At 48.2% G+C, this 25,343-nt stretch overlaps 1 protein-coding gene across 1 annotated transcript; it reads left to right on the top strand.

Annotated features, from left to right (window-relative positions):
- Positions 1-1,596: 1,596 nt before the first annotated feature.
- SPACA3 (sperm acrosome associated 3) lies at positions 1,597-20,823 on the top strand. The gene is made up of 5 exons (XM_053570075.1): positions 1,597-1,633; positions 18,897-19,184; positions 19,889-20,047; positions 20,431-20,509; positions 20,691-20,823. Exons 2-5 carry the CDS (start codon positions 18,998-19,000, stop codon positions 20,755-20,757), a joined length of 492 nt encoding a protein of 163 aa, XP_053426050.1. The 5' UTR covers positions 1,597-1,633; positions 18,897-18,997; the 3' UTR covers positions 20,758-20,823.
- The last annotated feature ends 4,520 nt before the right edge of the window (positions 20,824-25,343 follow it).

The following is a 25,343-nucleotide window of genomic DNA, read 5'->3' on the forward strand; positions in this document are numbered from 1 at the left end:
TTTTAACGGTTAAATAAAAGAAGACTGTTTTGTGGCATGTGAAAGTTCTATGAAATTTTAATTTCAGCCCATTAAAAAGTTTTGTTGGAACACAGCCTCAGGCATTTATTTAAGCATCGCCTGTGGCTGCTTTCCCCACTAAAATGGCAGATAATTAAGTGGTTGCAACAGAGACCATATGGCCCGCAAAGCCTAAAATATTTACTATCCGGCCCTTTACAGAATACGTTTGCCAAGTCCTGTCTTGTGTTATGAAGTTACCTAGAAGGGAGATGGTTGAATGGCAAGGTACGTGCATCTTCAGTTTTCCTAGATATTGTCAGATTGCTCTCTTCAGTGATAGAACCAAGTACTGTTGTGTTTGGGTTTTTTGGTAAACATTTTTTCCTTTTTAAACAATCAGATTCTTTCTTTAAATGAAGGTGCTGGGAGAGTCCTGAAAGGGCATCCAGAAGTCAGTTTTGTTGTTGTGTAACAAACACCTTTAACATTTCCAAGGCTTACAGCAAACATTTATTTTGGGTGACCTGCAACGTGGCTAGAGTTTGGCCCATGTGTTATGGGCTCACTGCAGCTTGATTCCAAGCTGTGGGGTGGGTCCAGGCCTGCTCCACACGCCACTCATCTTCCCTGGACTTGTACTTAACTGAGGCACACTCCTTTCATGGAATAAGGCACAAGAGGGGTAGGTCCAGTGGCACAGACACATTTCAGGGCCTTGTTAGTGTCGGGCAGTCATCCTATTGGTCAAAAAGTAGGTAAGACCAAAGTCAAGGGGCTAGGAAACACATTCTATCTACCGTGAAACCACAGTAAGAATGTGGATGGGTATAATTCTGCTAGACAGGAGTGAAGATCTGGGACCAATAGTTGAGTCTACCATAGGCACCAATTTTTTTTTTTTTTGAGGCAGAGTCTCACTTTTCTGCCCTTGGTAGAGTGCCTGTGGCATCATAGCTCACAGAAACCTCAAATTCTTGGGCTCAAGTGATTCTCTTGCCTCAGCCTCCCTAGTAGTTGGGACTATAGGCATGTTCCTGAACACCCAGCTATTTTTAGAGACGGGGGAGGGGTGTCTCGTTCTTGCTCATCATCTCGTTCCCGCCTCAGCCTCCCAAAGTGCTAGATCAATTTTCTTTCTTTTTTTAGATTTCAACTTTTCTTGAAAACCATGTGTAGAATTGTAATGTATATGGAGAAAAGTGAAGCTGCCCTGATTGGGGTGATGATGGACTGAACTCTGCCTGCTCAGTTTCCCTCTACTCCCCTGCAGGGCATAGCCCTGTTCCCCACCACTACCCCAAGCTTCAAAGAGTGTAGTTTGATAATCAGTCCTCTAAGTAGTTTCCTCTTCTAGGAGATATTAGAACACTTCCTCTCCTGCAAGACCCAGGGATCTGAAGCACTTGGAGCAGACCTTCTCTGACCTTGGGTCTCAACATGTGGCCCAAAGGGTGCCCCCTAGTGGCCACCCCTGAGTGCTGGCAAGGTCAGGTGACAAGCTAACAAATGAACCTGATTTTTTCCGTGACTCAGCCTCAACTGGTTGGTTTGCTGCAACTTCAGCTCCTTCCTGCCTCTGACTCACGTGAAGAGATCCTCATCCTGTGGAGCAGTCATAAGTCCCTGTCAGGTGAATAGTAGCTTTTGTCATTGTTGCCTTTTATGGGGGTCTAAGGGCAGGGAATCTGGTTGCTGTTTCCACAAGTGAGCCCCAGGTTAGCCCCTTTCCGTGTGGCCTCTCTGATGCTTTACTCTCCAGAGGCAGTGTGGAAAGTTCAACTGTAGGAGTTAAAGTGCCCAGGTGACGGGGCAGACTACACCCTCCTCCAGGCCTGTGAGGTTGCTCTGCATAGGTGCTAGACCAGGGAGCCAAGTCCCCCTCCCCCCTCCCCGCTGCCCCTCTCCACGTGGCAGTGGAGCCAAGCTCCCCACCCCCCGGCACTGCTCCCCAGGCTCAATCAGCAGCTCCAACTCCATGCTTGATGTTTCCCATTAGGTCTTCCCAATATTCTTGTCCTTTGCTACTTTACAGGATCTGTGCTTTTGCTCTTGGAATCTAATTAAGATGAGTGATTTAATGCAAACGACCCTGGGAAGTCGCAAGAAAGGCAGTGGCATCTCTCATTCCTACAGGGAAGGGTGGTGGAGATGAGGAGGAGGCGTGGCCTTGGGGTCCACAGGGGCTTTGTGTCGTAGTCATTCATTATACAAATGAGCACCTATTTTGTACCTTGATCCAGGCTAGGCACTGAGAAGATAGTGACAAATGAGAAAAAAAGGCCAGACACCTGTTTTTTTACCCCCACCCATTTGCTGTCGAGGTCTTGTCCCATATGGAGATTTGCCAGTATTGGCTTCTGTGCGTCTGGCTGCTCCGCTGTGAGGAGACGCTGAGACGTGCGCTCACCCCAGCCAGCCAGGCTTTACGGCTCTGGGTGCTTCATCCCTGAGCTTGCTTTGCCTTTGAAATAAGGACCTCGAATCTGTCATCTAGGGTTACCTTCTTCAGGTCTGAACCCCCAATTCTCCCCCTATTCAGCCCTATCCTGAGCTCTGACCCCCTGGTTCTAGTGGGTTCTTGTGAAGCACTGAATTGAATTCTTCTGATAACATAATTAGGTAAAAGCCCACAGACTTCTTCTGATGGGAAAACTGAGCGATAACTAACACCACCTTTTCCGGAGGGATGAAGGGTTAATCAGGAGAACAGCAAGTTTCCACTTCTAATGGAGAATGTTTAAGGAAACAACTGCGTAGTGCAGCTGGCCTCTCCTTCTCATGGGGATGCCTCTGCCCTTGTCTGTCTCCTCTGCCTCCCTGCCTCTTTGCCCCTTGTCAAACCAGACTCTCCAATACTCCCAGCAGCTGAAATCTATGTGCACACTTGAGAGTTCCGGGTCTGCCTCGCTGGCCGACCGTGAACTCTGAGCGTGTTTGCGGGGTTCTATTTTAAGCAGCGTGGGTTCAGAGCTCAGTTTCAGCCCTCTGTGTGGGAGCCCCCTAGCGGGACGCTGGCCATCTAAATTTCAGATCCAGTGGAGTGGCTTAGCTGGGATCATTCCTCCAGGGTTGCAGCTCCTTGTATTTTGAATGATTACTTTTAGACTTTTAGCCTTAGGACTTGGCATTTCAGAGTGTTAGGTCTCTGGACAGCTTAACTTATCTACATTCTTGTTGACCTTTAATCAATAAAAGATGGTCTTGGCTTAACCAAGGGACAGATTGTGTTTTACAAGGTTGCTTTCGTTATAGAGGCTCAGGGGTAAGACGATGCCTTTCCCACTTTAAACAGTCAAAAGCAGCCATTTTAACCTCTTTGGATGGGTATGTGTGTGGGAGTGAAGTGGAGGGAGAGAGACGATATTGGAAAAACACAACTTTATATATATCCCCATCTTTAGACCGTAACCCGTCCTCATTTTAATTAAATGTCCAGAGTCACAAATGTCCAATGTCGGTATTTCTATATGTAAAATGTAATGGACGTGTTTGTGTGTGTGTTTGGATGAGAGAGTAGCGGAGGCTAACACACATCTTTCTTATGGAACCATAATGGGGTTTGAGGATGTTTCATTCTTTCTCGTGGAAATCTTAAATAAGAATGCAGTGGAGCTGAGGCAGGCCATGCATTGATGGGGGCTCATCTATAGCTCTTAGAACACAACAATGATAGTAACTTTTATTAAGCTCTTACTGAATGCTTTATCTCACTGAAAACTCACAGGCTCCTAAATCTTTTGCACTATTAGCATCCCTCTTGACAATTAGGTCACTCGACAGAGCATGGCAGAGGGCGGTTGAACTCAGGTCATAATTGGCATCAAAACTCTGTAACCTCCATCCTGTAGTGACCAGAGATGTTGGAATGATGCTTCCAATGGAATGTTTCTTTTTCCTTTTGACAGAAATATTTCTTTTAAGGATGGGTCAGAGGCCTAACAGCAAGACTGTGTATTTCCACGTCCAAGTTCTTACACTTCACTGGGCTGCCTACATAGCCCAAGATCCATGGCTGCCTCTTGGGAAGTTGTGGAAAAAAATGTCATTCTTTTTGCTCAAAAATACCACCCCCCCACCTTGGTGGCTCTTTAATGAGGACACTATTCAGTGAATTGCAGTTCTCTTAAACTTTTTTTACCGTGCTGATCCGTTATGATTTTTTAAGAGAAGTGTTAAAGCACCTACTTTGTGTAAAGCAAATTCACGTGTGCTATCTCCTTATTCTCCTCACACCAACCTAGAAAGGGTGAAGTAGGCATAATTATTTCCAGTTTACAGCTGAAGAAATGGAGGCGGGAATATAGCCTTTTTTTAGTATACGGAGACTAAAAATACCATAAGCAAAACCACCAGGTAGGTGGCCAGGAGGCACAGTTGGAGAATGATGGCTTCAAAGGGTCCACAGAGATCATCAAATCAGAACATCTTACTTCACAGTCCAGGAAACTGAATGGGGGGTAGAGGAATGAGGCAGCCTGTCTCACATCACCCAGAGGGTATGGACGGAGGGAACTTAATACTGCTCTGTGCTGTGAACCAGAGTGCATTGACCTTGGTCCAAGTGACATTTGGGACTAGATAATTCTTTGTTGTGGGAAGCCGTCCTGTGCAACCTCCCTGTAGGATGCAGCCTCCCTGACTCCTATTCACTGAATGCCAGCTGCATGCTCACACCCCAGCTGTGATAATCAAAAATGTCTTCAGACATTGCCAAGCATTCCCTGAGGGTGGGGTGGGGTGGGTGAAAAACCATCCCCAGCTGAAAACCATTGCTATATAAGATACCCCTTCCAGGCCCTTAAACAGTGTGAACCTGGAGTTCAGCTCGTCCTTTGTAGGTGGAAGGGAAATTGTTTTGGGGTGCTAAGTGGAGAACATCCTTTCTCCCCATCCAAACTCCTAGCATCTTAGGAGAATTCTGCTGGAGCTCCAGAAGTCAGCCTGGTGAGAAGACCTCTCAGAGAGGTGTAGGGAATGAGAAATGCTGATCATTTTCTCTCTTGCACAGAGGAAGATGTCCAAGTTCAGAGGGTTGAATGCACCTTTAGAGCCAAGCATGATTTCTTTTCCACGTACCATAAACAGCCCCACAGAGTATCCAGGTTCATTGTTCCTCAACTCTGGGGCTCTGAGCAACACTGTCAGAGGGCTTCTTTTATGCACTCTGTGTCAATCACAAGGGCAGTGTGTGAGTGCACAGTTAGCCTCTGATCACAAGGGTAGTGTGTGTGTGCACAGTTAGGCTCTGATCACAAGGGTAGCATGTGAGTACACGGTTAGTCTCTGATCACAAGGGTAGCGTGTGAGTGCACAGTTAGTCTCTGATCACAAGGATAGCGTGTGAGTGCACGTTTAGGCTCTGAACACAAGGGTAGCGTGTGAGAACACAGTTAGGCTCTGATCACAAGGGTAGCATGTGAGTACATGGTTAGTCTCTGATCACAAGGGTAGCGTGTGAGTGCACGGTTAGGCTCTGAACACAAGGGTAGCGTGTGAGCGCACACTTAGGCTCTGATCACAAGGGTAGTGTGTGAGTACATGGTTAGGCTCTGATCACAAGGGTAGTGTGTGAGTACACAGGCTCTGATCACAAGGGTAGTGTGTGAGTGCACAGTTAGGCTCTGATCACAAGGGTAGTGTGTGAGTACATGGTTAGGCTCTGATCACAGGGGTAGCGTGTGAGTGCACAGTTAGGCTCTGATCAAAGGGTAGCGTGTGAGTGCCCAGTGATGCTCTGGGGAGTTAAATCTGGTCCCTGCTCTGGCTCTTACTTCCTGTGGGCCGTGGAGCAGTTCACTTTCCCTTTGGGGAGCTCTGTCCTCACATTCATATGATGAGGACCCAGACTGCAGAAGTGATGAGCAATCTTTGCGCTGTTCCACTCAGCCATCCCATACTCCCTGAGAATCAAACAGGGCAAACAAAAGTGTCCACAGGTCATATTGATTTTCATTAAAAATGACAGTAGTTTTATTAAGTCCTATGGAGGAATATATGTAATACTTAGAACTCAGATTAGCCTGTTTTGTTGACAAGAAGGATGCCTATAAAAATGACTCTCTCACCATTGAAATGTTAATAATTTGGCTTCTTTTTTTTTTTTTTTTTGTAGACAGTCTCACTCTGTCACCCTGGGCAGAGTGCTGTGGTGTCATCGTGGTTCACAGAAACCTCAAACTCTTGTGTTCAAGTGATGCTTTTGCCTCAGCCTCCTGAGTAGCTGGGACTACAGGCATATGCTACTATACCTGGCTAGTTTTTCTGTTTTTAGTAGAGATGGGGGTCTCACTTTTACTCAGGCTGGCCTTGAACTCCTGAGCTCAAGTAATCAACCAGTCTCAGCCTCCCAGAGTGCTAGGATAATAGGTGTGAGCCACCGTGCCTGGCCATAATTGGACCTTTTTGAGAAGCAGCGCCAGGGAGGCAGGTTTCTAACTATTCGTTCTAAAATTACATCATGAGCTCTGTGGCAAAATGAGATTGGCCACAGGTCAGGTGTCACTGAGGGTGGTCTGAAAAGTCTTGTGAGCTCTGATGTACAGAGTACAGGTAGATCTGTACTTTTTTGCATGTGCCAGGAGAGTGCCCCCTGGTGGTAAAACCTCAAGCTCCACCCAATCACAGCAGTGTCCTGTGGCTCTGGCAGGAAAAGGTGGAGGGGTTTTGAAATAAAATCAAAGCTGGCTTATTGAGAGAGTAACTGGAGAATCACATTGTTTGGAACCTTCCAAGAGGTGGTTATGGATGTTGGGGCTTTTAGTGAAGAGCTTGGATTTTGGAGTCAGACATGGTTTCAAAACACTGCTTAAGGCTGTAGGTACTTGGATAAGTTACTTAGCTACGCTCTGCCCTGATCTATTTGTGAAAATGAGATGATAATAAAACTCGTACCCACCTCTCAGATTTGTTTTAGGAGTAAAAGAAAGGAGTGGGGGCTGAGAGAATGATTGAAGATGAAGCTGGAAAGAGGGTCTTAGCACGAGGTACCCTGCTAGAGTTCAAACTTGACTTTTGAGATGAATGGGAAGCTTGGCCGTCTAGCTAGTAAAGTTTAAATAATCGTAAATCTTAAAGTAACACAATAGGACTTGTGCATCAGAAAGAAAATTGGTGGCAATGTAGACAAGCAAGTGGAGGGACCCGAGAACTGGGTGGTGGCAATGGGGCTGGGAGCTGGGAAGGATGGTCTGGAAGTAGTATTGTTGGAATGTGGTGCATATTGAGATGTGAGGGGAAAGGGTGCCGCCAAATACAGCAACATGCATTTGTATAGCTGTTAAAATGCTTTCCCATAAACCTTCTTACTTGATGCTTAATTTTATGTACTAGATATTATAATTATCATTCCCGTTTTGTTTGTAAGGAAACTAGTGGTCAGAGACCTTAAGCCACAAGATAAGACAGTAAGCAGCAAAGTCAGAACATTAGACGTGGGTATTTGGTTTCCAATTCTGGCTCTATCTCTTAGATCACACTGACTCTCAAGATTAAGTGTGTAGCCACTGAGAGAGTGAGATTCAGTCCTGGTCCAGGGTTGTGCAATCTTCCTAGTTGCTAGGAGTCTCTGATAATTAGAGTCCTCAGGTTGCTAGGCAACCCAAGTTGTGAAGAGTTTCAGTTTATTATTTCAGTTTATTATAGGGCTTGGGTTGTTAGAAGCCCCAGGTTATTCACTTTTTCAATTGATTAAAAGCTTCATGTTTCTCAAAGGCCCTAGGTTATTAGAGACATCAGGTTTTTTGGGGCCCCGGGCTGTTAAGAATTTGGGCTCTTGAAGTCATTAGGTTGTTAGTCCATCCTGTTGCTAGGAGTCGCTGGGTTTGTAGAGGCTATGGGTTTGTAGCCACCTTCGCCTTTTGAAGGTGTTTGTTTACTCAAAGCCTCACTTTCTAGTAGGCTTTCCCGAGGCCCAAGTTGCCACCAACACAGACTCAGATCTTTAGGTCCGTTGGCTGCCCAAAGCTGTGGGTCAGCCAATGAGTTTTCTCCTATCCACTCAGCCTCTATCTGGTCAGAGTAAGTGAAGTATATGTTTTCATCAGATGTTTCATCATAGCTGACTTTGTTCAGATTCCGTTACTGCACACCCTAATTCATTCTACTCAGAGCTCCAAGTGCTTACTTAGGTAATGGTGGTAAGACCTTCAGAGCAGCAACTTCGTTACGATGTTGAAGCATACTTGGGTTATGTTTCTGTTGTAATCATTCACTGTCTAGTCAGTCAAGTTTAAATACTCTTAAGTCAGAGTTGGTGAAATAATCTGGAGTTGACAGCCTTTCACTTTCAATTATTTCATTATTGGAAGTGATTTGTCAGAACAGTGCAACTAGCCTCTGTGTGTTTTTCGTTTGTAAGAATGACTTTTTATTTTCAAATAATTATAGATTCATAAGAAGTTGCAAAATAGTACAGGGAGATCCCATGTACCCTTCATCCAGTTTCCTCCAATGGTTACATCTTTTATGACTATAGTACAATAGCGAAATCAAGACATTGACATTGCTACAATGTGTTTATAGTTCAATGTCATTTTATCACATGTGTAGATATGTGTGCCCACCACCCTAATCAAGATATGGAACTATTCCATTGGCACAAAGATCTCCCTTGGGCTACCCCTTTACAGTTATGTTCATCTATCCCCTCCTCAACCTGTGTGTTTTAAAATGTATTTACCTAACCTCTCTTCAGCACCTGTGTGCCTCCCCCAGTACGAGGCCTTGCAAATACAGAAATAAATACAATAGAACCTTCACAGTTGATCACCTCCCTACATTGATGATCTGCTTATATTGATCTAATTTTCATAGATCAGACATGCACCACAGACATACATCAGTACAGTAGGCTTAGTTTCTTATGCTGACCACCTCTGTATGTTTACCCATTTATTTCAGTCCCTTTGGTGGTCAGCTTACAGAGGTTCTGCTGTATAATACACTCCTTGCTCTGGAAGAGCTCAGGGCCGGGGCCACAGTCACATACATTACAAATTATAGTGTAATATGGTAATTCTAGACAGGGATAAACTCGAGGTGCTGGGACAAGCAAATTGATTGGGGGAGCTCAGGGGTTACAGACTGTTGGATTAATTCTTTCTGCAAAAGTTATAATACTGGGTTGCTTTTGAAGGATGAAACAAAGTTATCTGATACCTAGTGAGGAAGGGCTTTCAGGCAGGTAAATCTGGGGAAGAGTCGGTAGTTCAGAATTGCCAGAGCGGAGGGGGTCAGGGGAGGGGTGGGGAAGTGCTGGGAGGTGAGGCTGGAGAAGTGGCAGGGGACAGACCATGGAGGACCGTCTGGGCTGTTGACTGAATGGGGTGACCCAATCCCTCAAGTGATGGAGACCCTTCGAAAGTTTAAAAAAGGGGGGGATGGTGCATTTGGCCCTATCATAAGCAAGAGCCCTCTGATGCAGAGAGACCAGGCAGGAAGTGACTGCAGGGCCAGATGAGAGATGTGAGGGCTTCAGCCAGAGTGGTGGGAGCAGATATGGAAGAACTGTCTTTGAACTTGTGAGGAGATCAGGATGGGAACACAAAGCACCAAAGAGATGAACAAGCACTTTCTCCAAGATTGATGCTTTTCCTTCGCCTTTAGGTTACATCAGTTTCCCAGAGAGAAAATCCTAGGATACAAGTACAAGGAGATGAAAGCAAGGAGCCTGATTCCCTGCTTATCTAGAGATCTTGCAACTGCAGCAGGGCCAATGCAGCACAAACCGGGATGGGGTTAAACAATCTCACAGCATTCCTCTGCAACATCCGTTAGGCCCATGTTCAGAGGGGTTTCTGACAATTCAAGTGCTGTTCTCAAAAAAGTTTATTTCTGCACCATCCAAATGAATAACAATTAAAAGTAGCCTTTTATTGAGTGTCTTCTTGGTGCCTGCGACCGTGTAAGATGCTTTGCATGTTATCTCGTTAATCCCCGTGGGGTGGCAGTTCTTTTCCCTGTACTGGTGAGGATGCCAAGGCTGAGCAAGGCTAAGTGAACTTCCAAGTCACAAGCTTTATGAAATCAGCTTTTTTTCATAAGTTTTATGAAACCAGGGGTCCAGCCCAGCGCTGCTGCCCCAAGCCTGCTGCCCCATACTTCACAAGCCACAAATCACAAGAGGAAGGGAAGAACATCAGCTTGGAGGGGCACCAGGTCCAGGAAGGGAATGGACATGCATTGAGGGACTTTTTTGTTTGTTTGTTTCTTTTTGTTTTATAATTATAGCTGTGTACATTACTGCGATCATGGGGCACCATACACTGGTTTTATAGACCATTTGACATATTTTCATCACACTGGTTAACATAGCACATAGAGGGACTTGATAACTGTTAAATGATTTTCTCCAACTTCACATGAGGCATATGTCCGTCAGCGTTCTCTAGAGAAACAAGCCAACAGGCTGTACCTATTTATCTACATGTGTTTATTTATTTATTATTTTTTTGAGACAGAGTCTCACTTTGTTACCCTCAGTAGAGTTCTGTGGCATCATAGCTCACAGCAACCTCAAACTCTTGGGTTTGAGTGATCTTATCTCAGCCTCCCAAATAGCTGGGACTACAGATGTGCACCCCTACACCAGGCTAGTTTTTCTATTTTTAGCAGAGACAGGATCTTGCTCTTGCTCAGGCTGGTCTTGAACTCCTAAGCTTGAGCGATGGATCTGCCTCAGCCTCCCAGAGTGCTAGGATTACAGGAGTGAGCCACTATATCAGGCCTATTTACGCCTATTTATGAGAAAGGGAGAGATTGTATGTGTGCACGTGTGTTATATACATATAAATTCAGAGAAAAAGAGAGAAAGAGAGAGTTGGATCATGTACTTATGGAGGCAAATCTCAAGACCTGCAGAGTGAGTTAGAAACTGGAGGCCCAGGAAAGCTGATGGAATATGTACATAGTTCCAGTCTACAGGTGGCGGGCTCAAGACCCAGAAAAGTCAGGTGTTTTGGTTGGAGTCTGAAGGCTGACGTCTCTGATGTCTCTGGTGGAAGGCAGCCAGGCAGGAGGGAGTCTCTTACTTGGGGGGAGGTTCTGCCATTTCCTCTATTCAGGAGGAAAGTGATTAAGTGATTGGTTGAGGTCCACCCGCATTAGGGAGGGCAGCCCGCTTTACTTTGTCTGCTGATTTAAATGTCAATTTCACTCCAAAATGTGCTCACAGAAACACCTAGAATAGTGTTTGACCAAATATCCTGTGGTCCAAGTGGACACATACAATTGCCCATCACACCGGGGAAGATAGAATAATAAGGGAGTTACAACACTAAAAGAATATGATGGTGTAAAACTACTAAGTGTAGGGGTAAGTGGCTTTACACAAAGCGTGGGCCAGGTGAGGGTCCTCATCTAGGAGCTCTAGGCTTGCCCTGCTTGGAGCCGGAGGTGGATTCAGCTTCTCCTTGCCCACAGTGGCCCTAGTGTTCTCTGGGCCAGCCTCAGCAGTCTCCTGGGCTGAGGTTCTTCTGAATCACTGACTGAGTGCCTTTCATTCATTTCCTCATGTCTTTACTCACCCTGCACTTTTTAATCTTTGTTCTTGACCCTGAGAAAATAAGCAGGAGAGACACAACAGGTATCTGCTAATTGGTGGGAAAGATAAAGGAGAGGATCCTGGTAGAGGGTGAGAGATGCTGAGATTATCATGTGCAGGAATGTAGGTAAGTCAGCTCCAGGGGTCAGGGAGGAAGTCAATGCTCTAAGGAGGACTAGAAGCTAGCCAGGGAGTAGGGACAGAAAAGTAGATTTGACATAAGAGATCAGACAATTAAGTTCTCAAACTCATCCAAGAAAAAGTGCTATATGTACCTCAATGCTGAATATCACTGCTGTCACCTCCAAAGTACTCTCCCTGGGAAGCCATGCCCCAACACCAGGGCCTAGTTCACCCTTCCCAGCTCTTTTTCTTGCATGAGTTTGTGAGCTTAATTGTCAGACCTCCATAACAATGGTTCTAATGACATTTCAGTAAAAGCGTTCTAAAATTGCTCTAAAGGGTGGACTAGGCTCTGGCGCTGGTGTGTGACTTCCCAAGGGGGCTACTTCAAAGGTGACCATAGTGATACTCAGCAATGAGGTACACAGTACATTTTCTAGAATGAGTTCAAAAACTTCATTGTCCAACCTCATACATGATGGCTTAAATAAGCCAGGAATACAAAATGTCACTCATTAGGGAACTCTAAGAAGTTTGGTTGGAAGGGGTGCTTTGGAATCCCCTGGAAGCATTATGAAAATACTAATGCCTGGGTCCCACCCCCAGAAGTTTTGATCTATTGGGCTTGGCCTGGGGTGGGGCCCTGGAGTCAGTAGCTGTTCTAAAGTGCTGCTGGGCAGCAGGCACAGGGCAAGCCTTGTAGGAGAAGCTGCTGAAGAACTTGAACTTGGAGGAAGCAGTGGAGGATCTCTTTTAGGATATGGTCAAGAATCTGAGCTTGTGATGGGGACATAGGAAAGACTCGTGCAGAGCTCAGTGGAGAAATAAGGACCCTCTGGACTCCAACCGTGGCCTCATCTGCCCTCATAACTGTTTCTTCGAAGCAGCTGTTTCTTATTCCCCACTTAAAAGTGAAAGTCAACTGGGAAATAACAAAACACGTAATAAAATAAAAATAAGCTGAAAAATGACTCAATAAAAAGAAGCAATAAAATAGTAAAAGTGGGCCGATGCAGTAAAACCCCCAAAACTCAACCAGACAGAATCACCACCAAGGGCCAGGCAATAAAAACAATAGCTAACAACGTTCTGGCCCAAGTGTTGAACATCTCCATGCACTGAGGCAGCTGAGCTTCGCCACCCCCCAGGATGGAGGGAGGATGATTGTTCCCATTTTACAGAGGAGGGAACTGAGGTTTGGGGAGATGAAGTGCAGTGCTCAAGGTCACGGCAGGCAGGGCAGGGTGATGACTGTATTTTAATCACAAGAAAATGGAGGTCAACTTGCCAAGACCATAGAGCCAGTCAGCGGCAGAGTAAGAAATTGAACTAAGATTTTTTTTTTTGAGACAGAGTCTTACTATGTTGCCCTTGGTAGAGTGCCATGGCATCACAGCTCACAGCAACCTCAAACTCTTGGGCTTAAGCGATTCTCTTATCTCAGACTCCCAAGTAGCTGGGACTACAGGTGCCCATCATAACACCTGGGTATTATTTTGTTGTAGTTGTCATTGTTGTTTAGCAGGCCCAGGACAGGCTCAAACCCATCAGCCTCAGTGTATGTGGCTGGTGCCCTAACCACTGAGCTATGGGTGCCAAGCCTGAACTCAGATTTTTTAACTTAAGTCTAGAGCTCTTTTTCATCAATAAAGGTTGAAGACTTGCTGTACACTGGAGTCATTTGGAGAGCTTTGAAGACAAACTGATGCTAGGCTGAGTGTGGTGGTTCATGCCTGCAATCTGAGTATCTTGGGAGGCTCAGGCAGGCAGGAGGATTGCTTGAGGCCAGGAGTTTGAGACCAGCCAGGGTAACATAGTGAGACACCGTCTCTACAAAGAAAACAAAAAAAGACATATTGATGCCAAATAGACATTTCTTCAAAGAAGATGTACCAACTGACTAACTGGTATTTAAAAAAATGGTCAACATCACTAGTCATCAGGGAAATGCAAAACCACAATGAGACAACACCTCACACCTATCAGGATGGCTAATGTCACCCCCCCCAAAAAAAAATCTCAAAAGACAATGAGTGTAGATGGTGAGGGGGTGAGAAATTGGAACCCTTGTGCACTGTTGGTGTGAATGCAAAACAGTGTAGGTGCTACAGAAAATAGTATGGAGGCTCTTCAAAAAATTAAAAATAGAATTACCTTATGATCCAGCATTCCCACCTGTGGACATTTATCTAAAAGAATTAAAATAAAGATCTTGAAGAGATATTGCTGCTCCCATGTTCACTGTGGTGCTATTCACAATAACCCAGAGGTAGAAGCGATGTAAGTGGCCCTGCCCGGATGAATGGATAAACAAAATGTGGTGTATACACACAGTGGAGTTCTACTCAGCCTTACAGAAGGAAGAAATCCAGACAGAGGCAATAATATGGATGAACCCTGAGGTCCTTATGCTAAGAAAAATAAGGCAGTCACAGAAAGACAAATGATTCCACTTAGAAGAGGTACCTAGGGTAGTGAAATTCATAGACTCAAAGAGCAGAATGATACAGTGAGGGGTTAGGGGGAGGAGGAAATGGGAGTTACTAATCAATGTGCGTAAAGAGTCAGTCAAATAAGATGAACAAGCTCTAGAGATCTGCTGGGCAACATTGTACCTATAGTCAACCATACCATACTGGACGTTTAACAATTTGTTAAGAGGGCAGATATCCTAAGTGTTCTTGCCATGGGTAAAAGAAAAGGAAAAGAAGGAAGGAAGGAAGGGAAGGGAAGAAAGGAAGGAAGGAAGAGAAAGGAAGGAAGGAAGGAAGGGAAGGAAGGGAAGAAAGGAAGGAAGGAAGAGAAAGGAAGGAAGGAAGGGAAGGGAAGGAAGGAAGGAAGGAAGAGAAAGGAAGGAAGGAAGGAAGGAAGAGAAAGGAAGGAAGGAAGGAAAGGAAGGAAGGAAGAAGGAAAAAGAAAGAAAGAAAGAAAAGAAAAGAAAGAAAGAAGTCTTGATACTGGGCCAACTCTCAATTCTAACTTGGGTAGTCTGGGTGGGGTCCGGGCAGGTAGGGTGAGCATGGTGTGAGTCAACTTATTGATGGCTGACCTAGGGCCTTCTTTGCAGTGATTTCCAGTATTTATCAAGAACCTGGTAAGTCAAGCACTTTGTAGCTGTCTCTATGACCCCTCCTAATATTGTCATCCTTACTTGGGAGTTGAGGAAATGGAGAAGTGAAGTCATGCTCTCTCACACCCAATTGGTGGCCACTAGGGCCCCTGTCCAGCCCTGGTCTGTCTGACCCCAAAGCCTGTGCTGTAGCTGCCGTGCCACATAGCCTCCAGGCAGGGCCCCTGGGGGGGCAGACCTGGCATCATACACCTTTTCCTTATACTTTTCTGTCCTTTAAGCTTTAGCATCAATACTGTAACCTCTGTCCTGTCCCTACTGGACAGTCATCAACCAGGTGGAGAAAGGGAGTGGTTTGTGGCTCAGGATTCAGGAAGAAGAACTTTCTGGGAGTCGAAGGAGCTCAACAGTGAGATGGGCTGTCTGGGGAGGTGGTGGGCACCATAAGAAGGACGTGTTGGGAGGAGGAAAGTCATCTCTTAAAGGAGAGAGAGAGAGAGAGAGAGAGGGAGGGGCAGGCCAGGGTGTTAGGATGAGATACCCCTAACATGCCCCTGGAACCTGCAATCAAGGGGCTCAGGTGGACTGGTCAAAGCACAGCAGGGGAGTGTTGTTGGAAGATGATCTCACAGAGCTGGGAGTTCTAGAAGGCCCAGGTCAGTCTGGAGCTGCTCCTTCCCATCATTCTCTTCATACTGGGTGCCTGGGACCCTGGCAGTGTCGTAGGGGGCGTGCTGAGCTGAAGCAGGGTTTGGGGCCACGGCTGCTACTGCCCTTGCCACCACCATCCCAGCCCTGGTGGGAAGCACCCCTGATCAGTGAGCCCCCTTTCCCTCCTTCCTGCAGCTGTCAACCAAGGCCCTAGGTGGGTCTGTCCAGAGAGGGGCATAGAAACAGCCAGGTGGTGGTTAGAGAAGAGGGGTATCCTGGCGTGGGAGTGAGAGGAGCTGAGGGAGATAGGAGAAGACCTTGCTCTTCTGGCAGGTCTCTGGTCTCTGAATCAACAGACCTTGAACCCCTGGGCCAGCTGTGAAATACTCAGATAGAATTACTTTTAAGTCATTTTGCTCAGGACAAAAAAAAAAAAATCAAAAACAGTCACTGTGAAAGCAGTCGATTTGGCTTTCTCCTCTGCAAATTAGGGATATGAATCCTACTGCCCTGAATTATTGAGAGGATTAGATGAGATTAAGTCAGAAATCCTCCAGAAAAGGCCTGGCACCATGCCCACAGATTTTAAGAACTGGACCAGGTTACGGCTTCCTTCCCTCTCCCTCCCCATGTGTTGATGAGAAGGGCTCCTGTCCTTGTTGTCACGCCTTCCAAGGGACTTCAGTTGAAGCAGCCGCCGCTGCTTTCGGCTTGGTTCTCAGGATATGCAGACAGATTGAGCCCAGGCCACTGTTCTCTGGAGTTCACTTTGGCGTGGGAAGGAGTGACTCTGTTACAGACTAGTGTGACAGAGGAAGGTGGAAGATAGGGCGCTATGGGATTTGGGGGGGGCAGTGGCCTGCCAAGGGAGTCTCCCCGGGGAGCCCACTTCTGATGCAACCCTTGAAGTATGAGTGAGAGTTACCATGAAGGGAAAACAGAAGGTTAATGTTCTAGACGGCAGGATCATCATGATGACCGGCAATGTGGTGTTGCTGGACCCTAAAGTGTGAGTGCGGGAGGGGTCAGCAGGGCTGGGTCTCGAAGGGAGCAGTGACGAGGGGCATCAAAGGCTGTCTCAGGGCTGGGCTGTTTATTTAGAAAGCCCATTCTGATGCTGCATGTGTGTAGAATAGTTTGGAAGCTGTGATGATGGCCCGTGCTCAGGAAAAGATGGAGTTCTTGGAGGGATGGTGTCACTGGCGAGACTTGGGGCTCGGTTGGTTGGGGATGGGTGAAGGCTGTGGAGGTGAAGATGGAGGAGTGTAGGATGGCGTCCATATTCCAGTTTGGATAAGTGGCCAGCCCACAAAGGGAAGGGAAGACAGGCAGGGGAGCAGATCTTGGTGGGAACCCTTGTTCTGTTCAGACATGCTTTGTTGGAGGTGGCTGAGCGACACCAGCTGGAGGTCCCCAGGAAGCAGTTGCTGCTGAGGTCTCAGGGGAAGAAGCATTAGGAGGCCCTAGGCCCACAGGTGGTGGTAACAGCTGGAGGGTTTCCTGATGTGGGAGGAAGGAGGACTCGTGGTAGAAAGGCCTGCAGTGCACATCAGCACTTGGCCCGGCCTGAAGTGGATTCCACAGAGGAGGATGGGAAGAAAAAGCCAGAGGGGGAGGAGGGAACCCGAGAGAGGGGAGCACCATGGAAACCAAGAGGGGCGAGCATTTCAACAAGGGGGGGTGGGTGACAGTGGGAAGTGCGGCTGAGAGCAGGGGCCACTGAACCTGGAGAGCAGTTCTGGAGAGTGGTGGTGATGGGAAAACCCATTTCCCTGGGTTGGAAAACAAATGGGAGGTGAGGAAGTGGCAATCCCCAGCCCCATGGGTTTGGAGGAGAAGAGGGAAGAAGACAGGTGCGCGTGGACAGAGAGGAGGCTTGGTGGGAGCTGAGAGCTCAGCATGTCTGTGGACCCGGAGGCAGGAGGAGCAGGCAGGGGAGGGCCGACTGATGGAGCGAGGCGTGGAGATGGGCAAGGAAGGAATCTAGAGCTCAGAGGGAAGACGGGCCTAGGCACGGGCGGGGGCCTCATCCTCACACTGGGGGCTGGAGCGAGGGTGACGCGGCTGCTGCCGAGCTTGCCAGTGGGATGGGGCTCAGGCAGAAAGGAAGACATCCCACATGTGACCACCTTGCTTTTCTCGGTGCAGCAGGAGGTGAGGGCATCTTCTGGGAGGGAAGGAGTGGGACAGGGTGGGAGGTGAGGTGCTGAAGGACTGATCCCCAGGGCTCCCTTTGAAGGAAACAGGGGAGAGAAAGCCGACCAGAGACAAGTCTTAGTATTAGTGTGAGCTGGAGCTCACACCAGAAATAACAACTAACCTATTTTTAGTGCAAAGAGCTAAGTTCTTCCTGCACCTCTGTCTCATTTATACTTTCAACAATTGTATGAGGCAGGTGCTATTCATGTCCGCATTTCATACACGAAGAAAATGAGGCTCAGGGGAGTGTCCAGAGTCAGAGATGTAGCCAGGAGTGGAGGGGGTGTTCAAACCCAAGCCTTGCTGCAAAGCCATGCCCTTTACCAGCTCGTCATCCTCAGTCATTCAAGGTCCCGTGGGGCTTGGAGACCAGGGACACCCTGTATGAGGTTGTGCAACCTTTGACTTTCACCCTTTGACTTTGTGAAAGGCGGACTAAAGGTGGTGGGGGGGTAGCAGTCATGGAGAGATGTGGGGAGACGTGTCAGAGGTGTCATCAGAGGGAGGTTAGAAGGTTGTAGTGGTGGGGAAATGATGATGTGGGAACAGGGCCATGGGAGTGGGGCACTGAGACGGTGTGTGTATGTGGGGGCATTAGGTGCGAGAAGGAGAAAGCCTTGAGACCAAAGCAGCCAGGTGTGAATGTTCCCAGGGGATTGGGGACCGGCTCACAGATGATGATCAGAGCCAATGACCAAACCGGACAGGGCTGGGGGCTTCCAGGGAAAAGGGGTATTTGCAAGGCTTTGGTCTAGAAGAGGTGGTGGGGAAAAGGGCACTTTCAGGGCTGTGTGGGGTCTTCTGTGTGGAGAAAGAGCAGTGTTCCCTGGAGAGGGCTAGGGATAGCATGTGCTGGGGGAGCCCTGCTTCAGCTAAGGTCGGGAGATGGAGGCTCAGTGCCAGGCCCCTTGGCAATCGGGCTGAGGGATGGGTTTACACTGGTGGCAGTGCTCAGCCCACCCCCTCTGGGAACATCTGCTCACGGCCATACCATAGTGGGGCTTTGGATTCGTGTAACTTTGGTTCCAGCTCAAACTTTGCCCAGGCGTAGTTGTAAAATCTTGGGCCTCAGGACTAAAAACCACCTAGCAGTAGTATGGCGCTCAGAATGGGTTCATTTTCTTCCTTTCCCCTCCTCTTCCTTCAGCTGCGGGCCGGGGTGGTGTGAAGCAGAATGGGGAAGGAGAGGGGCTGTTCTCGGAGCCCCTCTCTGGGCCTCGGGGGCCTGACTGCTCAGGGCTGTGGTCTTCTGCCCGCTCCCCTCTCCCTGTTCCCAGGGGCGTGCTCAGGCCTGTCCCTTCTCCTTCCAAGGAGTAGCTGTCTGTGAGTGGACCACCAGGGCTGGTGAGCTGCCTGCCACCCCGAAGCTCAGGTCTGAGCCAGAGTGGCCGGGGCCCTGTGCCCACCGCCACATGGAAGCCAGGAGGGGGGCTCCCGGGAGGCAGCTGTGCCCACCTGTGATCACGGTGCTGGCCCTCACTTCTCTGCTCAGCTGCCTGCTCGCCTCCAGCGAGGCCAAGGTCTACAGCCGCTGCGAGCTGGCCAGAGTGCTGCACGACTTCGGTCTGGATGGATACCGGGGATACAACCTGGCCGACTGTGAGAACCCCTCTGCCTGCTTCCCTTCTCTCTGACTCCCACCCTTCTCCTACCCACCGTCCTCGTCTGTCATTCAAGGGGTCGCTCTGGGAGCTTTTTGAGCTTTAGCTGTCATCTGTGACACCAGGGTTACGTGAGCTGAGGGGTAGAGTTCGCTCAGCCCTGAGTTTAGCACACAGTAGGCAGGTGGCAGGCAGCCAGCCTGGAGTCACCCCTTCTTTCTCCCTTGCTGGTGAAGCTTGCAGTCAAAGGAAATGAACAACTTTGTACCTCGAACTTCATCATGGTCACAAGGATCAGACGTTCCTACTGACGTTTAGGAAAGGCAAACTGACTTCTGTGAAGTACAGTCACGTCTGGACTCTTTTTTTTTTCCTCTAATTCCAGCCCCCTCTATAGGTCCTGCCTGTGCCTTCCTAACCTTGCCTCTAAAAATTCAGCTCTTGTAAATTCATTCATCACACTTATCGGGCCCTGCTGTGTGTGTGCTGACCAGTGAGGAAGTGGGGAGATCGCTAACCTTAAGAGGCGGAGGCCTGAGGCCCAGTCCTGTGCCCTACTGTTTGGTAGCTGAATGTGACCTCAGGCCGGTCACTGAGCCTGAATAGATGCATCTGCTGTGGGTGGGTGGGCACCTGCATGTGTGGGACCTGTCCTTTGAGTGCTCCGGCCTAACCCGAGGGCCTGCGCTCTGCTCTGCACAGGGGTCTGCCTTGCTTACTTCTCGAGCGGCTTCAACACAGCTGCTGTGGACCACGAGGCCGATGGAAGCACCAACAATGGCATCTTCCAGATCAGCAGCCGGAAGTGGTGCAAAAACCTAAGCCCGCAGTCCTCCAACCAATGCCAGATGTACTGCTCTGGTAGCCGGGCCGGGGCACAGGGCTGGCTGGGGTTGGGCCCCTGCACCAGCCTGTGCTTCTTCCCCTGCCTTTCTGTCTGAGTGGGGGTCCCCCCTAAATGAGGAGAGGGAGATGGGATGAGTGATGAGGGTGGATGCTCCCTGACTCTGATTTGGGGTCCCAGAGGAGATTGGCTTTGGTGCCGTAGGAAAGAAGGGGAATTGTTTCTGAGAGCAGAGGTGAGGGAGAGGGTGGTGACACCTGTGCTTCTGGAGTGGTCAAGAGGCAGGACTGGATCTGGGGCAGAGGAGGATGTGGGTGAGTGACAGGGAGAGAGACCCCCTCCTATGCCCGACAATGCCTCCCGTTCCCTCATTGTGTGTTTCCATGGCTTCCCACCCCAGATTTGTTGAATCCTAACCTCAAAGATACTGTTATCTGTGCCATGAAGATAGCCCAAAGGCCCGAGGGTCTGGGCTACTGGTAAGTGAGTTGGGCTGGAACACCCAGGTGGTGTGGCCAGGCCTGGTGGGCAGTAGCAGGGTACTGGCCCCTTTCCTTGCCTCATTTTGGTTGAGGACCCACATCTCCTTCCTGTTCTCTGAGCAGTGACTGGTGATGGCAGCTGATGTGGTCTCTCCTCTCCCCTGTTCCCTGTTCCCAGGGAGGCCTGGAGGCATCACTGCCAAGGCAAGGACCTCAGTGACTGGGTGGATGGCTGTGAATTCTAGGATCCCCACCGGATGGACCAGACCACGCACAACAGGCTGGGAAATGTGGTTTGGTTCTCCACCCAGGTGTGGGAAGGCAAGCCAACTAATAAAGTCTAGTTTAACACTGATGTGGTTCTCAGCTTCCAGTGTGTTTGTAGGTCCCTTGGGGTCTAAGCACCAGATGCTTCCTCACCTTACCCGTCCACCCGGGCTGGCTTCAGGTGGACTGTAAAAGGCCTGCCATTATTCCTGGTGGTCTAGGGTGGGCGGATGGGGGGTGTCAGTGCCTATTTTGTCCACATCTGGCAGAGTTTGGACCTAGGGCTGCCAAATTTAGTAAAACAAATAAATTATAAAAGCAAACAACAACAAAAACAGATGCCCCGTTTTGGATATATAATAATCGCTTTTAAGTAGAAATATCTCCCAAATATTTCATAGGGCATACTTATATTAAAAAATTATTTGTTGTATATCTGAAATTCAAATTTAACCAGGTGCCCTATATTTTACCTGACAACCCTAGCTGAGTCTGGGGTTGTGAGCTGCAGACAGTGGCCATTCTGCCTTGGCCCTCCGGCTAGAGCCTGCTGACACACTCACTCTTGCCACCCTGGGGTGTCGCACATGGAGGGACAGCCGCCCGGGCTTCCGCTTCTTCTCTCGCCTGCTCTGCAGTGCCCTCTTGTGGCAGGAAATTCAAGTGTTGCTGATGGAGAAGGTGGGGCCCCTTCTGGGTTAGGAAGTCACCACGTGCTGTCCACCACCGCTAGGACGCGGGAGGCTCGAGTTGGGGGGCTTCGGTGGCTTTCAGGCAGCAATCTACACAGCCAGTGCAGTTCTTGCTTTCCTCGGTACACGGCCTGCGGGAGCTCAGCCGAAGGCAGCGCTGTTCCCCACTAACCTGTAAGGATGGAGTCTGAAAGAGGGAGGTGGGTGGAGTCTCAAGACCACAGTGAAAGTAGTGGCAACAGCAGCCATGGAGGTGACAGGGGGATGTGTGAGAGGGTAGCAGGGTACTGGCCCCTTTCCTTGCCTCATTTTGGTTGAGGACCCACATCTCCTGATGAGATGAGGGTCCTGAGTTTGGACTGTAGGTTCTTCTGGTTTCAAAGAATGTTGTAGGTACTGAATTGTTTGAGACATAGCTGGTGACTCCTAGGGAGGGGAGGGGACTACCATGTCGCCTCCCCATTTTCCATCTCTGAATGCCACTGGGTCACCAAATACCAAGGGGCGCTGGACATCCACTACTGCTGAGGCAGACCAGTCCCTTTCCACTGCTGGTCTGGTGAAGGTGATGATAGAACTTGAGAGCTGCTCATTTACATATGGGCACCAGCGAAGGACCCTGCTGGGAATGGGAACTTCCATGACTAAGGGACCCATTACATCAAAGGCTGGGAGAAGCTGCTATCTTTTAAATATTAAAGCAAACCCTGTGTGCCTACTGTGTGGTGTGCATTATCTAATTTACACCCTGGAACAACAGCCATGTTGTAGGGACCATTATGATCACTATTCTATAGGAGATGAATGGCCCCATGTGTGGTGTCACTCACTGTACTTTGCAGAGGGGTTCTTATGGTCACCTGGCCAGAGACCTGTGTCCCATCTGTCTTTGGATGATCTGTGCCCTCTACTTCCTTGTACTTCAGATGTCTGCTGCCTGCATCACCCGATTGCTCCACTGGGCCTCATTTAGCTCATCTGGAAAAGGAGTGCAGAAGTAGGCAGCGTGAGGCTCTTAGAACTGAAGGGAGAGTTGTCGAAAGGATTTGGGGACTCTGGGATGGCATCATGGTCTCAGGGCCACCCACAGTGGAGCTGGGCAGGGGTCAGGCCTTGACGAGGAATCCAGGAAGCCTGGCTGGGTGGTTGCTCTGGAGCAGGTGAAGATGGAGGATTATCTAGGGGAGAGTTCCCGACCTCCCTGGGGAGGGACTACCTGGAAGTGTAGCCAGGGGAGCTTCAGGCTCAGCTCCCAGGTCGGTTAGAGCACCAGGCTGTGTCCCGGTGCCTCCCTGTCCCTGCTTCCATATTGTTCTCACTCCTTCTACTTGCCATTAATTCTGTCTACTTACCTTCTTACTGTCTCTGGAAACTATCCCTCTTTCCATTCATACACAGTTGCTTTGAATCGAGCCCTCATTGCTTCTTCCTGGGGACAATTGCAGTGGCTTCCTAAGACTGTCCTTGCTTCTAACATTGATCCTTGCTAGGCCACCTCCTCCTTCAGAGTGAATTTTCCAGCCTTGTATCCTGGCCCTAATCTTTGAATTCAAGTTCCTTGGTTTGATATCCAGGGTCTTTCATGACCAAGGATCAGCTGACTGGTACAGATTCATCTCTCAACTATTCAGAAACTCTTGCTGATCTGGGTTCTGTTTCTGGCCATCAGTTCCCTGAGCGTAGCATGTTGCTTCAGACCTTTCACCATCACTGACTGTTCTTCCTCTCACTCATTATACTCCAGTTAATAAGCTCTGTCCTTTGAGTGCAACAAGCTATTTGTACCACAGGGCCTTTGCACATGCTATTCAGTCTTCATTGAATGCCATTTCCTCAGATCTTTGAGTGGCTATTCCTTTCTCTTCAGTCAGACCTTGTCTTAGGTATCTGCAAATCTGCCTGCCTGGCAACTTCTACCCATCTCTCAAGGCTTCAGTCAAAGTCTGCTCTAACTCAGCCAGCCAGCCAGGCCTAGGTGCGGCTCCTTCAGTGAGTGCCCTGGGCCTTGGGAACTTTCGTAGCTCTTGCTGCTCGGGTTTTTGTGTACACATCTGTTGTCTACCTCTGTCCAACTAGAATCTGTGTCTTGATATAAGAATTCTCAGTGCCTACCACAATGCCTGGCACATAGAAAATACTTGTGGGGTGATGGAGTCAGAGACCCCAGCCTGGTGTTAGGACATCTTCCTCTTCTTCCAACTGGTGTACTTTGGTGTCCGCCAATCACTTTGTATTGGGCTTATTTTAACTTGGTTATAACTCCATTTGAAAAGAAGCTCATCTGGAAAGCTTTACATTAAAGACAAACGGCCCGTACAAGTGACAATTTAGCCAAATGAGCTCCTTCTTTCCAAGGATGGCGTAGAGAGCAGCTTCAAGGAGACAAGATAGCCAAATCCCCCACCTCCTTATTCACAGCAGGGGTGGGTATTACTTATCAAGCAAACAAAAAATCCCGCCCTTGTAGCCCTGCTCAGAAACAAATGAGATGTCACCAGTGGGGTGTGTTTGGAGGCTCAGTGGCAGCCAGAAGACATTATGCACACCCACTCTTTCCCAGATGCAGCAGACGCAGTGGCTGTATTCTTTAAGAACCAGACCGTGGGAATGGCTGCAAAGAAGAAGCTACAGCTGCTTTTTGCATACACAGGTCTCCTCAGCCTTCAAATCTCTACATGCATAAAATAATTGTATGAAATCACATACTTTCAAGTTTTCCTGTTCCTAGTCACTTTCTGCCTGTTCATTCATTTTGCCATCTGTGGGAAATGTACTTAGCACACAAGCCGTGTGCGGCAGGTACCAAAGGTTTAAAAAACTGATGAGAGGAAAAATCTTAAAATTGATCGAATCCTATCCAGCCTTTTTTCCCCCTTGATGTAAATTGAAAAGTGACAGACATTGTGTCGTTTTAGGAGAAGAGATGTCGGTGGCTCTTTGTGGTGCTGTCATGTTTTGAAGGATTGTTTAGCACTTTCTAGATGGGGTGACTTTGCCTAATGTTGGTGGATCCCTAGGGACTCATGAATGGGCTTCAGGAGTCCACAATCCTCTCAAAATTGTATGCGAAGTTATATGTATATCTCTGGGACCATGTGCGTTTTTTCATAGCTGTCACCTTATTTTTCGGGAGTTAGTGACCCAAATGCGATGAAAAAATCAATGTTTTACACAAAGAAAAAGAACAGAGGAGGTGTTTTATACACCTTAGCTCATTTAATCATAACCCTGAATACTAGGTACTAGCTAGCTAGCTCCTCATAACCCTGAATAATAGGAAATCATCGTTTCCCTTTTGTAGATGGGAAAACAGAGGCTCTGAGCAGTAAAGCAAATATTTGCCTAGACACCTCATATTCATTTGCAACTTAGACTAATGGACTGTTGGAGGTGGGACATACCCAAGGGACTATCGGCCCATTTCAAAGTCTCCTCTTTTATAGAGGAGGAAACTGAGGCCCAGAGAGGTGAACTGCCCAAAGTCATGTGGTCAGATACAGTAGAAATGGGTGAGGAACTTAGTGTTTTGGCTCTCTCTGTCCGAAGTCTTTGCCGACCTATTTGCTTTGTTCCTGTAAAAGCAAGTGAGCATTGGTCAAACCAAATTCGTAAGAGATTCAGCTCCTCCCACCTGTCCTCAGCAGAGTTGGGTCTCGCAGCCCTGTTTCACAAGCCCTAAGCACCTCTCCCTCCACCCAATACTTAATCAACTAGCCTTAGAAATACATAAACACACACATAAACAAATTCCATGTGCTAAGACACTAGGATTCTCATGTGAGTGGGAAGGAAGCCACTAGCTAAATAAATCAGCCCTTGGCTTGGGAGGTATCTCTAGAGACTCCCAGGGAGCAAGGAAAGAGCTGGAAGGT

The sequence above is a fragment of the Nycticebus coucang genome, chromosome 18 (genome assembly GCF_027406575.1).
Source record: "Nycticebus coucang isolate mNycCou1 chromosome 18, mNycCou1.pri, whole genome shotgun sequence".
NCBI lineage: Eukaryota > Metazoa > Chordata > Mammalia > Primates > Lorisidae > Nycticebus > Nycticebus coucang.